Below are 14597 nucleotides of genomic sequence, written 5' to 3' on the forward strand. Positions count from 1 at the left end.
CAGCCATCATATACATATGTAGTACCTTGGAGTGAGGCAGGCCACCGGCCATAGCGTGAGAGTATCCGGGTCAGCCCCGCTCCGTGTCACCCCGGATCTGCCTCTCCTTCATCACCTCCCCCCTCCCCCTCCGAAGATAGCGGGGAATACAGCTCCCCACTCGTTCCCTCCGACTCACTCTGCTGCGAATGCCCCTCCTCCGCCAACCCCTCCATACACAGAACTCGCCACTCCAGAAGGTCCCCCTGCAACTTCTCGTCTCTCCTAGAGCACTGCATATGCGTTTCTTCCGCTAGCGACCATTCCCTCACATCCCCGAGCCACCTCTTGAGCTCTGGGGCCTTTCGACCCATCCAGGTAATTGCGACCCTACGCCTCGCCAAAACCAACATTAACTGCAGCAGTTTATAGGCTAGTCTCCGTTTCCGCGGTTTGGGAACCAGGGCCAACAGGCAGTGTAGGGGCGTCCGCCGGATTCGGAGGCCAGTGGCGGCCGCAACGCGGCCCACCACTCCCACCCAGAACACCTCCACCAGCGGGCAGTTCCAGGCCAGGTGTAAGAATCCTGCCCCCGGTGCTCCGCACCGAGGGCAGTCATCCCCCCTGCCCGTTCCAAACCTACTCAGCGCCTTCGGGGTAAGGTAAGTACGATGCATAAAATTAAAATGGGTGAGCTTAAACCGCGCGTTACAGGATAATTTCCTTGTCAAGGCTCCGATTCGCGTTCGCTGACCCTGGTCCAAAGGCTCACCCAAATCCGCTTCCCAGGCCGCCCACGCCGGAGGCTCCGGGGGAGCCGAATCACGTTTCATCGCCGCGTATAACAATGCAATTAGTCTACGGCCTCAGCCGCACGTCAATGATTACATTAAGAGTCTGCGTCATCGGGGGCATCTCCGGGCACTGCGGCCAGACCGAACGCACCACCGCTCGCAGCCCTTGGTAATGTAGGTATTGTCCCCCCCGAAGACCATAAAATTCCTCCGCCTGCTCGAATGACAGAAAGGTCTCCGAGGGGTACAGATCTGCCAACACTTCACAGCCCCCTTCTCTCCAGTCCCGGTATGACACCTGGCGCTCTAGTTCCACCATGGGGGCCAGGATCCAGATCGGTAAATCCCTATGGAAGGGCGCCCTACCCAGGACCCGCTCGACAAACCGCTGCCATACCCGCGCCGTGTGTGTCACAACGTAGGGCAGCGCGGCGTCCGCCCCCGACCCCCTCATCAAGGCCAATTGAAGGTCCGTCGCCGTGGCCCTGCCCGCCAGCAATCGCGTCTCCCATACATCCGTGTCCGCAAACCATCGGGCTGCCGGGAGGAGCTGCGCTGCATAATAATATGAATCGAAACGTGGGGCCTCCAATCCCCCCTCGTCATAGGCTCGCACGACTGTCCGGAGGGCCACCCTACTGCGTCCCCCCGCCCAGAGCAAGGAGGTCAGTAGTGAATTAAGGGTCCGGAAAACCCTAGGAGGGAGAGGGCATAGCGCGTTCTGCAGGACGTACAAGGTCCGTGGCAGCATTACCATCTTGGCCACAGACAGGCGTCCCATTAGAGACAACGGCAGGGCGTTCCAAAACGTCACAGATTGCCTCAGTGAGGTGAGCACTCGGTCCATGTTCCGTGCAAGCGCCACTTCCTCCGTGGCGGCCACCTGAATACCCAAATACCGGAAACTCACACGTTCCCAGCGCAACCCCAGCTCCGGCAGGTCCTCGCAGGGCATTGCATCAAATCCCGAAAGCGGGAATATAAGAGATTTGCTGCGGTTTATTCTCAGTCCCGACGCCTCCCCAAAACGGTCCAGGTGACGCAGCAGGACCGGAAGTGCCTGTGGATAGTTATATTGATGGCCCACACCATATTTCGGGAATTTCACCCCCCCCCTAGCTATGGCATTGCTAAGTGTGTTCAAGTAGGGAAACCATATAGCAGACTCTGAGTGGAATAAGTCCCCTGGGATGCTATCAGGACTGGGGACTTTTTCTTTTTTCTTTTGTAAAAGAACTAGCTCAGTTTCTTTAAAGGTGAAGACAAGTGAAGTGACACCTAAACAAGGGAATGAACCCAAGGATCTGGTCGGTCTATGGTCATTATTAAACTGCAGTCCTAGTCTGACATTATCTTTTGCTTCATATAGGGTACACAAATGTGCTTCCCATTGGTTCGCTGGGAGAAATTAGTCTGGTGGTAGTACTCCTGGCCTGCTGCAAGTGGCAATAATTCTATTTTTTTAAGTGCTTCAATCAGGTCAACCCACTGGACTGCTTTCCATTTTATTCTTGGAGTTGATCAAAGTTGTCTTATAGGCCTTCCGTGCTTGGTTTATTGTTGTCTTGTCACCCACTTTTATGGCCGCAATCAAGACCCCCTTTTGTCACCCTACAATATTTTGTAAGATAGAGACCTGAGATATTTTTGCCCTGCGGCATCTTAGAATGATGTCCTAAAGACAGATTTTAGGGTTTCAAAAAAGTCTGAATGTGTTGAGAGGAAATAAGATGTGCCTGACTTCATATGTTTGATGGGTTCGAAACTGGCCACAAGGGCTTGAGAAATCATATACTTGGCTTGTTCATTGTCATTAATATTGGTTTTTTGCCAAGCATTACAGCTATATTTTGCTTGCTAATGGTTCAATATACAAATTGAACAGTAAAGGAGATAGAGGACACCCCTGCCTTGTTATCCTAAAGGATAAAGTCAAACTCCCATTTACCAAAACTCTAGGACTAGGATTCTGATGAATCAGCTATAGCGTCCTACAGAAATTCTCCCCAAATTAAAGTGCTTGAGCATGGCTTGCAGATAAATCCAATTCACTCGATCTAATGCTTTTGTGGCATCCATCTTTACCACAGCCAGAGGCGCCTTATAGCTCGCTCAGTAGGTGTATCGAACAGCCTGAAGTTGAAGGACAATCAAAACTAGTAAATCTGGCTTGGCGGTGTGATGTGTGGTCTCCTACATGCTAATCAGAAGGGTTTTCTTAAGGGGAGAGCCTTTCACGAGCTGACCTATTGTTTGATTGGGTCTATAGAATTGGCTGCAAATCTTACACCTATGTAGTTATTACTACTGAGTTTGTTTGTATACATTTTTACTGCCACAATGTCCACTCTTATTACCGATCTACAATTACGGACATATTGCAGCCAGTGGATGATTTTATTGACTAATGAGTCTTTATTTTCGAAGATCCTGGGCATCAGTTTAGGAACATTTATCAATAAAGATTTTTTTACCCGGGCAGCCACTATCACCCATCTCCCTGTTTGCTTAGGGCCATAGAGCTGCAGGTGTTCCCTTCAGGGTCAGAGGACTGAGACTGAGAACCTGTGTTTCTTACCTAGGAGGGTTAACTGTGATTGTCTTCATGTTCTGGAAGTGCCTTGGCGCCTGGGTACGTGTGATGCTTATATCCCAGCTCCTTTAATGTCCCCCCAGTTGTTTAAAATGAGCTCTGCTAGATTTAATGATTTCGCTGAAGACCCTGATTCACTCAGTTGATAAGTGGTTGGCTATTCTTTGATTAGGTGGTTTGTTAGAAGTCTCAGCCATCTGGGGGTCATATTGAGCACTACTGATGGATCAGAATGGTCTAATCCTCCCCTCCTTTGTAAGGTTATTCAGTAATGTCAGCATAGTGATAGTCTTTTTTAACCCTACTATCTCAGCCTTCAAATGGATCAAATGTGCCTCGACCATGCTGCCTCCTGTCTGTTGGTTTAGAGTAGTTACAAGGTCTCTTTGCCCTGGCTCAGTCAGAGTCATAGGGCCCTCTCCTGTTCTCAGGGCTAGGAATCTACTCTTACACATTATATTAATCAAAAAAGGGGTTGTTTGGTTGTCGGCCTCCTTCCTTGGTGAGCTTCCATGGGCGGGGGTTCCCTTGTTGACACCCCAATACCATTTTTGAGCACGGGAGGGCCAGCTAACTGAACCTCACTAGATCTTATGCGTGGTATACTTAAGTAAGACTTAATCTCCACATGTATCCTTTTATTCTTAGCTGACTTACTCCCTTTCTCTCTATCGCTCAGCATGCCCTCTACTTTCTCGATTAAAACATCCGTCTCGTCAAGAGTACAGTTTTCTCCTGCTTTTGTGGCTTGTTTCTTGGCCTTCCCTGCCTCAGCAGAACTATCCACGGCTTTGCGTTTCCCCTTTTCCAATGTTTGGAAGTCAACTCGGGCACCTCTTCAGGCGCCAGGAACGTACTCTCAAAGCAAGAGATTAATTGCCGAAATTTAAGAGGGAGATGAAAGCCCTAATAGTCAGTTACTTTTTTGTTTAACATCAAGGGTGTGACTTACTATTGGGCTCAGAGACTGTCGTATGTTAGCGGGACCACGGGTGGGTCGAATCACTCGAGCTATTAAAATGTTGGGCCCTTAGAACTACTTCCAGCCTTTATAATTAATGATTGGGGCTAGCTGCAGTGTCAAGGCAGTTTCTAGACTCTTGTCAGGGTCGGTGGGCAAGCTTACAATAACAAATACATGGATGAAGTGAAATGGAATAAATATATACAAATGAGTCACAAAACCATAAGTATACGAGGTATAGATGCAAAGACTAAGGGATTTAGATCAAAGTTGCTCAACTGCTGCAATCCCACATTCCCTCTGATATCAGTCAATAAGGTGGTCAGTAGCAAAGGGCGATAAGCAATCCAAAAGTTTGCCGGCTCAGCTATGGACTGCTGACTGTGTCCAGGAAGTAGTTTCATACATAGTACATGTTGGAGCCAAAAGGGGTGACCCAGCCTAGCCTGGCGCAGATGGGCCCGGTCTTGGCTCAGTCTCCACCGGGGCATGCATGAGTCCCGCTCCACTGGTGAGAGAAGCACTTATATACGCGATGAGGCCCTCTCTCTCCTTGGGCCAGGTGCGGGCATGAGACTGCTGGGCGACGTAGTCCCTCCTCAGCAGCAGCAGTAGTACAGTAATGTCAGGAGCATTCCTGAGGACCAACTGGAACTTGAATTGTTCCTGTAGACATATACTGAAGCTGCAGGGAGCCCCCTAGAACTGGAAACCATTGATTGGAGTTGGGAGAATGGGTCCCAGAAATTTGAAGACTTCATCATTCTAAGAGTGTTACAGAAAACCTTTGTATAAGACGGCACTTAGAAGTAATTAACCTCGTAGACCACTTAAACATTTTTCACCTTTTTGGTGCTATGCTTTACAGCAGGATGTCTCACCAGGCATTCTCTGAACTCTTATAATGCCTTATGCCCCAGTTTTCAGTTTTGCTTCTCTGCAGGTCCTCGCACTCAAGAAAAGTTTCTAAGCCAGAAGGTAAAACTTTTCACGGTGACAAATCAACAGCTCTTAGACTGAAGTGCATTATTGGTTTCCTAATGTTTTTATTGAAACAGTTTTTCTGTTTACTATAACTTTTGATACTACTTACCAATAGCTTCACAATTCGATTCCATGAAGTACTCATGGAAGCACCCGTGATTTGTAGAGGAGTTTATCACCATAAGACTCATGTGGCGTGCCTGCAATATTATGGCACTGATCCATTTCTTTCAATGGATATATACTATATCGCTGTGCGCCTGTGCCTTCTAAGGCGAGTTTCTAGATGGCCAGGGTTCAAAACAAGCCTTTTCCAGGGTAGAGCTCCGATTGTGAAATCAACACCTCCTTAACTGGATTTGGATATCCACAACCTTTGCTCTTTTGAGAGTCTAGCATTGTGCAGACCTTGCTGAGATATTTTTGCTTGACGCAGTAATTTCTGTAGGTAGGCACCGGGCTATAATGTAACTTCCACAAGTGCAAGTAAGGCCTCAGTCTATCACATTGCCATTTATTATGAATCTTAAAAAAGGCTGAATTACTCTGATGTGGTCACATTTTGCACACTTACATTATTGCATCAGAGACTTGTACTACAAAAGACATAGATTGTCGCATATGAGGTCAAGTATAAAGTGGGCTGGATATGGTTTCAGTGATTATCAAAATCTAACAATTAAGTAATCTATTCTATTGAAAATCCGATTGGCCGCACTCTGCTAGTCCTACCAGCGTGTTACCCCAAAGAATTGTGGTCCATGAAGTAGCGTCGGCAGGTACGCCTATGCCAAAAGTTTAAAATGAAAATAAGTGTCGCATTAGCCATCCCTGGACACGTATTTCGAGGTAGTTGCCTCTCGTCAGCAGGGAGTAGGTATGTGTGTAGGGTTGCTGCGTAGGCTGCCAAAAAATATTCTCAGGTAAAGTACCACTCAAGGCGCGCAGGTGCGTAGACATGGGCTCGTCAGCCCCACCGGCTCAAGGGAGCCTGAATGTAAACAAAAATCCGATTGGCCGCACTCTGCTAGTCCTACCAGCGTGTTACCCCAAAGAATTGTGGTCCATGAAGTAGCGTCGGCGGGTACGCCTATGCCAAAAGTTTAAAATGAAAATAAGTGTCGCATTAGCCATCCCTGGACACGTGTTTCGAGGTAGTTGCCTCTCGTCAGCAGGGAGTAGGTATGTGTGTAGGGTTGTGTAGGGTTGCAGCAACCCCAGAAGGAACTTTTGTTTTTTATCTCTACTGAAGACGGATAATATCCAGAAACACATGTGTCTAGAGATTCACAACACTAACCTGCACCAACTTTGGTGAACCACTACAGCTAAAATTCAAGTAAGAAATCACTGTGAACTGCATTTACCACAATGCTATGGGGCGAACTGTGCTGGGAGGTGAGGCAGTGTGCTCCCATCCCCCATTTGTTTGAAAAGGCTCCCTTGAGCCACTGAGCTGACGAGCTCTTGGCGATGCACCTGTGCGCCAGAGAGAGGTACTGAGACCTGAGAGACTATGGCAGCCTTTCCAGCAACCCCAGAAGGAACTTTTGTTTTTTATCTCTACTGAAGACGGATAATATCCAGAAACACATGTGTCTAGAGATTCACAGCACTAACCTGCACCAACTTTGGTGAACCACTACAGCTAAAATTCAAGTAAGAAATCACTGTGAACTGCATTTACCACAATGCTAAGGGGAGAACTGTGCTGGGAGGTGAGACAGTGTGCTCCCATCCCCCATTTGTTTAATCTATTCTATTGACTTGATGGCTATTAGTCATTCATGCAGCTATTCTGATTTTTCGATACACGCTTTGTTTGTCAACAATTTGACATGGCTTCTTTGTGTTTTTATTCGCAGTGCTGAAGCCTGTGGTGGAGTTGCTGAGTGATCCAGATTACATTAATCAAATGCTGCTCGCCCAGTTGGAGTACAGAGAACAGGTGAATGAGCATCACAAGAAGGCCTACACATACGCGCCTTCGTACGAGGAGTTTATCAAGCTCATTAACAGCAGCTCTGACATTGAATTCCTCAAACAGCTCAGGTACCTGATATTCATTTGTAGCAAATTTTCCTTTAATATAGCTATGCAAGTTTTCACTTTTTAAGAGTCAAATTATATATTTCCATCATCAAATGCACTCCCAAAATTTCAACAGCAGCATGCAAAATGCATATTGTAAATGTTTTTTGTTTGAAATTAGCATCTTTTTGCTAGATCATCCTTGGAGGTTGAACTGCCACAACATTTTGTAAAACCCTGTTTTCTCTTTGACAATAACTCATTTCCTCATGATTGACAGTAGCTTGTCCAAGAAGCCACATGGATGTGATGTCACCACAAAGTCTCATCTCCTTACCCGGATTGTATATTTGCAATTGTATGATTTATGCTCCCCTGCCTTTCGACAAGAATATTGCATTAGCCAGTCCCTTCAAATCCTGAGCTCCATGCCCAATAAAAACAGGTGTTGTAGCTATGAAACGCCTCTTCTCACCATATGCAGCTATAACGTGGCAGTCTACATGCTGTGACACTTAATGCCTGACTTGTAATGCCCCTTAACTCAAATTCACATACTTACCACAGAACTATCAAGTAGGGTTGAAAAACCTACTAACTTCACTTTATCACCACATAATCACAAATAATTGAGCTTCCTCCAGTGGTTGCTCTGGGAGAGTAAAACTTCATTCAACTTTTGGTTGTTACAGGTAGTCTTGGTATATTGTGTTGCTTTGTTAACGCACAAGACATCCACTTGACATTTCTTCGTCCAATGTCTGGAGAACATCTTGAGGGGACTGGGTAAATAATGTTGTTTTTTCATTGAAGAAGATTGTCACATGAAGGAGACAATCTGCTTTTTATTCCCATTATGGAGTCACTTTCACGAAACTTGAATTCATTGGGGTAGAGAGCCTGTGTCAAGCAAAGCAACCGGCCTGAACATTATTTATCAGGCTTCAGGTCCATGTTCCTCCTATTAACAGAAGCTTTGGCAGTGGCGTAGCTAGAGCTTCTGGTGCCCGGGGCTATCCCTCAGATTGCCGCCCATGGCAGGTAGCAGGGGGGGTTGCAGGGGGAAAAGTACGTATTTGCTCTGGAGCCCAACGGAGTCAAAACGTGTAGCTTGGCTCTATCGTGCCAAAAACCTCCAGCTGATTATTGATATATAGAAGTTCATTTCACACAAGGCCTAGTGACTTATAGAAATCTCACACTGCTTTTGCGATACGGCTCAGGGCAAAGTGAATACTCAACCACGTGTGGTTTGAAGTATCCTTCAAAAGTTTGCACCTAATGTATTAGTATTTACAACATATCTTCCATTGAATGCAACACAATGTTGGAAACTAATTGGGATACTTAGATTTCACGTTCTGCTGTGCAGGTCAGTTCAATGGTTAGAGTCCACTGTTAACTGTATTCGAAAACAAACGCTCATAGGTCACAGAAGCAGGAATGTACTGAGGGTAGCATGTTGAATTGTAACTGAATTATTTCATTCAAACGAAACAGAGCACGGAAAAGGTAAGCAACACGTTGAAGAGGATGTAGCCTTAGGGCGGTCGGCCTTGAAGCTGGGGAAACGGGTTTGAGTCTTGGCAATGACGCTCAACATCCTGTGATTCTGGGCAAATCACGAAATCTCCCCATGGCTAACAAAAAAAATGTATATGTCCTTCTGTAACGAAACTGGTGCTCATGTAAAGCGCTCTGATTCCCGATGTCTCGGGTCTAGTTTGCGCTATATAAAACAATTATAAAGAAACAAAACTAAAAAGCCACAATGTAAGCACTGTTCGGTGCGACCTCTCAATTATACCTACACATGAAATGTAAACAAAAACACCATTACAACACCCTTCCTAATTTATTTGACAATACCAGGGAGCTGAAAGATCAGATGTGTTTCAAAATAAAAGTGTTAATTCAGGAAAACCGGTAAGCAATAGCTGTTGCCATCACAAACCTCAGGATAGGAAGGACAAGTGACAATATTTGGTTGGACTGACCCAGAAATATAAACTGTAAACCACCAAATTCGATAGTCATATGACATACAGACTTCATGTTTATGACACTATTTCAATTAAGTTAATTGTTGTGTACTAATGATCAACCTGTGTGACAAGTATGCACCTTGTACACATTTCAAATTAAGATTCATGTTAAAGGTCTGGTCTTTTTTATCAGTACTTTTTTCACAAATTTTACTTTACATAGTATTCTTTCTGCTGAACAGTCTGCTACCTGCTAAAATATTCTCTACTGCCCACCAGTTAAAGCCTTAAGTATGAATCTGTTATATCCAGCGAGCCCAACTCGATTCAATCCATCAGTAGCTTTGGGGAGAAGTAAGCCCTCAGCATGCAAGCATGTAGATCAATCAATCAATCAGGTATATGCTTCCTATGTTTGTTCCTTCTACTCTGGCAAAGGGGTAGTGTCAGAAAATGAAGCTAGTAAATGGAGCTGTACCAATAACACTCTTCACTCAACATTAGGAGACAAAATGAACACCATATTGAATGATAGCGCTTTTATGGCTCAAAGTAAAAAAACATTAATACAAATTTTAAGAAAAGATAACTCAAGTATAGAAAAAATATTCTGCAAATGATACCATGTGTTGATACCTTCAAAACAGACATGCATCCATGTAATCACATTTGGGGAAGTGAGGGAGGGCATCAAATTAAATCAAAGGGAAAAAAACTTTACCTTGCAGCCTGATGGGACAAACATTTTTTAAAAGGTGAAGCATAGTTTACCTTGAATAAAGCGTGCATGGCGGTTTTGGTGCTTCCCTACATACTGCCCTGTTGCCGTTTTTTAACAAATCATGCTGGAGTGGCATGATAGGAAGCCACTTAAAGACTTAGTAAAGAGGCTAAGTTCAGTGGAGCGCTGAGCCATTGGTCTAGATCTTTCTTGCAATGCTAGTTCCTTACTCAGGCAGTATTACTAACAGATCACATCTCACAGAGAGTGCATTGTTGTTATGCGCGGTGGATGGGCAGCGAGCTGGTGCTGGACACCAGAAGCAAGGCAGGCATGCACAGCTGTGCTGCATCAATTTTGAAGAAGTCCGAGGTAGCAGTAGTGCAAGCAAGAGGGGTGGTAACCCCTTTTTTGCACCATCCACTCAGGACACCTTCTGAATCAGGCGTATGGGAAGTGGTGAAGGTATAAGGCACGATGGTGATTGCCCAGAGGGCAGAGGAGCGCACGAGTCTGAACATTTCATGGCTCAAGAGGGTGGATGTCTCTGGTCAGCAGAGGAAGAAGAAAGTCTGGAGAGTGGGAACCCTGTGGTGATAGAGGGACCCCTAGCTTGACAACATCGTGGTGAACCACCCAGGGGCCAGGCAACCAGGGAAGGGTGTCTGGTGGAGCCATCGAGAGAAAGGACCAAGGAAGGTGACTAGGGTAGACCCTGTAATCAGCAGTCTGAGCTACATACTCGCTACCCAAATCAGAGATTCAAAGACTTTGTACAGCATGTCCAGGTAGAAGGTTCAGAACAAAGTGGGAAAGGTATGTAGTGAGCCACCTGGCCACTGTAGGGCTCACCTATGCCCCGGATATCATGGATCAAGTACCCTCTGGCCGGGCGCCGCCAGAGGTTTTAAATAAAGGGGTATTGGACCACATGTGGTCTTCGTACCTATACAGCAACCAGTGCATGTGTCTTCATTGGTGTGGGGCTGGGCCTATCTGTTACCACCTACATAGCTTCCCTGCGCCATCAAAACTCCCGCACTTTAGGAAGAGCAGGACTCTCTTGTGGATATGTATCCATCGCTGTAGAACGCTAGGGAGACTTGCCACTGGAAACCTGTGGGTAACCCCCACAGCAAAAGTAAGAGCATGAGTGACAGTGGGTCCTACTGCCACTTGAAAGAGTGAAGTACCATCCGCAAGTAAGAAATTTACAATTATTCCTGCCATGTAATTCCATGTTTTGTCAGCCTTGTGCGGTGCCTTACATTCCACCCTTTCATGCCTAAGGCTGATAGAATTCTGGAGTCAAAGCCAAGTGCAATGGGCCCACACCTCCATCCTCAGTGCCAGCCCCCCCCCCCCGCCCCCCTCCCCCCTCATCAGCAGTAACTGGACCCAGCAGAGGGTCGGCCTGCAATGGGCCGGTTAACTGTACGGCGATCCCCTCTGATGGTCGGTGTGTGGAGCCTGGCCCCCAGCTGTCGGAGGCCCTCCGCTCAGGCCCGGCTCCAGGAAGTTTTATTTGGGTGGGCCAAGGTATTTGGGTGGGCCAAGGGTGCATTCGGGTGGGCCACTGCTGAATGAGCTAAGTGCCCAGGAAGAAGGGCGGATGGCCCGAAACGCGTCGGCACCGTGCTGAGGTGGTTGGTGTCTCGCTGTGGGTGCTGGTGAAGTCGGCTGTTTTCCAATCTGGAGTGCATCTCAAGCAAACGGCAACTCTTTGATCATTTATGTGTGGTCCGGCCTGGGCCACGAGTATGCACCACCACAGGAGCCTTGTGGGTCCGTAGCTGCGTATCGGCGTGGCAGGAATGCGAAGCAGGTTGGGGCTGCTAATATGACTTGCGCCACTGTGCGGGACATTGACTTTTCAGTATTTATGTTTTGTTTTTCAACATCACTCACGCAATGGCATGCGACCCACTTGGGATTAATATTAAACTACCAGTCCCATAAATCCTAGCGAACAGCTTACCTGAGTTTCATCAGCTTTAATTGAAGGGGATGTGCTGGTATTTCCCGTCATGCCATTTCGAGAGCTAAGTGCCCAGGAAGAAGGGCGGATGGCCCGAAACGCGTCGGCACCGTGCTGAGGTGGTTGGTGTCTCGCTGTGGGTGCTGGTGAAGTCGGCTGTTTTCCAATCTGTAGTGCATCTCAAGCAAACGGCAACTCTTTGATCATTTATGTGTGGTCCGGCCTGGGCCACGAGCATGCACCACCACAGGAGCCTTGTGGGTCCGTAGCTGCGTATCGGCGTGGCAGGAATGCGGAGCAGGTTGGGGCTGCTAATATGAGTTGCGCCACTGTGCGGGACATTGACTTTTCAGTATTTATGTTTTGTTTTTCAACATCACTCACGCAATGGCATGCGACCCACTTGATCAAAACGGCAACTCTTTGATCATCATATATATATATATATATATATATATATATATATATATATATATATATATATATATATATTTATTTATATACATATTTATTTTGTTTGACATCTTCTGATCTCCAGCATGGATTCCGCTGATGAGGTCTTGCGTGAGACATGTTGATTCGAACCAGACCTTGACTATATTTCCTTAAGTGCTCGGCACATGAGGCTTTGCTTCTTTTAAATGCGTATTTGTTTCGTTCTAGTAAACTTGATCGTATCAGAGTATCACATAGGTCAGCAATTAGAGTTAATCAATCCTCAGATCTTTGGTCCACGTCCAGTACCTGAACAAAATGTATTAAGGCGGTAGTCACTAATTCAGAAGCTTTCTATAATGCAAATGTGTTTTCCACTTTTATAATTCCAACATTCCCTGTGTAACTGGGATGACCCACCTGGTCCCAGCCAACATCAACCAAGACCCCTTTTGTACCTCACTTCATAGCCACATGAGTACTGGAAGGTGATCATATTCTCTTTCAAAAGTGCTAAGTCAAGTTGATGTTTGAAGAGAGGAACAGACAATATTATATATTTTAGAACTCCCTGCGATATGTTGAAACGTAAGTGTAATTGCAGGCGATGTCTGTCAGTCCAACCTTTCAGGAATCTAAGGCCAAAATGAAACCGATTGTTCAGCATTTCGCTACTGTCTGTATCCGCTGTCTGAAGGCTGGTTTAGCATCGCTGTATCCCCCATGTAGTGTCCTGCCATTCAAAGTGGTTCATATCTTATGGGGCTGTTATCATGTTCAAATTAACATCTTTTGCAATCATGATGTTGCATATATTTTGTTTAAAAGTCCAATCTCTTATTACATTAATAAATAGTCTGAATGTTTATTTTGTTATGATTAAAATTTTAATAAACGCTAATCATCAAATCCCCCCTGTTAGTGCATTGACTATCTAAAGTTGTTTGTGTCTTCATTGTGGAGAAGTTGCCTGAGACCAATCAAATCCCAAGTTAGAACAATAAACATGTTTTTTGTGTTGAACTCACTTTTCATGGTTTTAGTCGTAAAAGCAGGAAAAATCTAGATGGGGAGGGTGTCAATTGTTCTTGGAAAGGACGTGGGCAACCAGACTCCAGCACTCAAACATTTGGAAAACTACACTTTATACCTTTAATGCTGTCATGGGTAACCGTTGCTACTCACATATGCTTGCATTGTCCAATGTCTTCTCTTTCCTTTCTTTGACATTTACCGTTGCCATGAACTTTCCATTGACCCATAGACCCTCCAGTTTTTCAGTGCCATTTGTTTCTGCATGTAATATGGTAGAGTATTTTCCAGGAACCACATATTCTACTTTTATTCCCCATCAACTGAACTCTTCTTTCATCGTAAAATTAAAATTCACTGTTCTCGCATAGTCCATGTAACTACAGTAAACTCATTTCAAGTATGGGGATGAGACGGGAAAAATTGGACGCTCTGGATATCATTAGATATTAGACTAAATCTTTTTGCAAATGTAATATTTAAGAATGTTACTTCTCTTCAGAACACCATGGATCCCCCTTGACAAACATTAGTTTTGTACTCCTATCTTCAAAAGGTTTCTCATTGTTTATAGAGATGTTGGATGCCTGTCCAGTGAGTGCAAGGCTTACTCATTAGAATTATATCTGGATACATCATGCTGATCCACCAGCGTACTGCATTGGTATATTACCGGTTTGAAAACTGGAGCCCTCAGATTTAAGTCTGTGTCTTGGATGGATGTGACCTTGGAAAGCTAAGGTGGGAAAGCTCCAGTCATTGTTCCACTCACTTGTTTCACGGTCATTATTGGTCATGCGTGGAGGGGTGTTCATATAATAAGTCTCACTAATCGCCTTTACTGTGTGAGCCTAATGGTGAAGTGTGTTTCCCTTGATTTTATTCTTTTGAGGGTTTACTTTAGAGGTTGGCCACTCCGCTCTGTTAATATGATTATTAGTGGTCTTTTTTTTTTTTTTGAGCAACCCAACAGGGGTACTGGGCTTGCTTGAATTGGGATTGAGTTACAATATGACCTCACCGTGTGATTAAGTGAGTTTCCCTTGATTTGTTTAGAGTCTACTTTCCCTGGCTTAATGTGATAATCTCTGCTCTCTTTTG

At 45.5% G+C, this 14597-nt stretch overlaps 1 protein-coding gene across 1 annotated transcript in view; it reads left to right on the forward strand.

The window, feature by feature from the left end:
- SNX25 (sorting nexin 25) overlaps positions 1–14597 on the forward strand; it is an 880463-nt gene that overhangs the window by 445885 nt on the left and 419981 nt on the right. The window contains exon 5 of the mRNA XM_085641936.1: positions 7180–7366. Within this exon, the coding sequence (XP_085498062.1) occupies positions 7180–7366 (187 nt within the window). The remainder of the gene's footprint in view (positions 1–7179; positions 7367–14597) is intronic.

Source organism: Triturus cristatus, chromosome 2_2 (genome assembly GCF_964204655.1).
Source record: "Triturus cristatus chromosome 2_2, aTriCri1.1, whole genome shotgun sequence".
NCBI classification, from domain to species: Eukaryota; Metazoa; Chordata; class Amphibia; order Caudata; family Salamandridae; genus Triturus; species Triturus cristatus.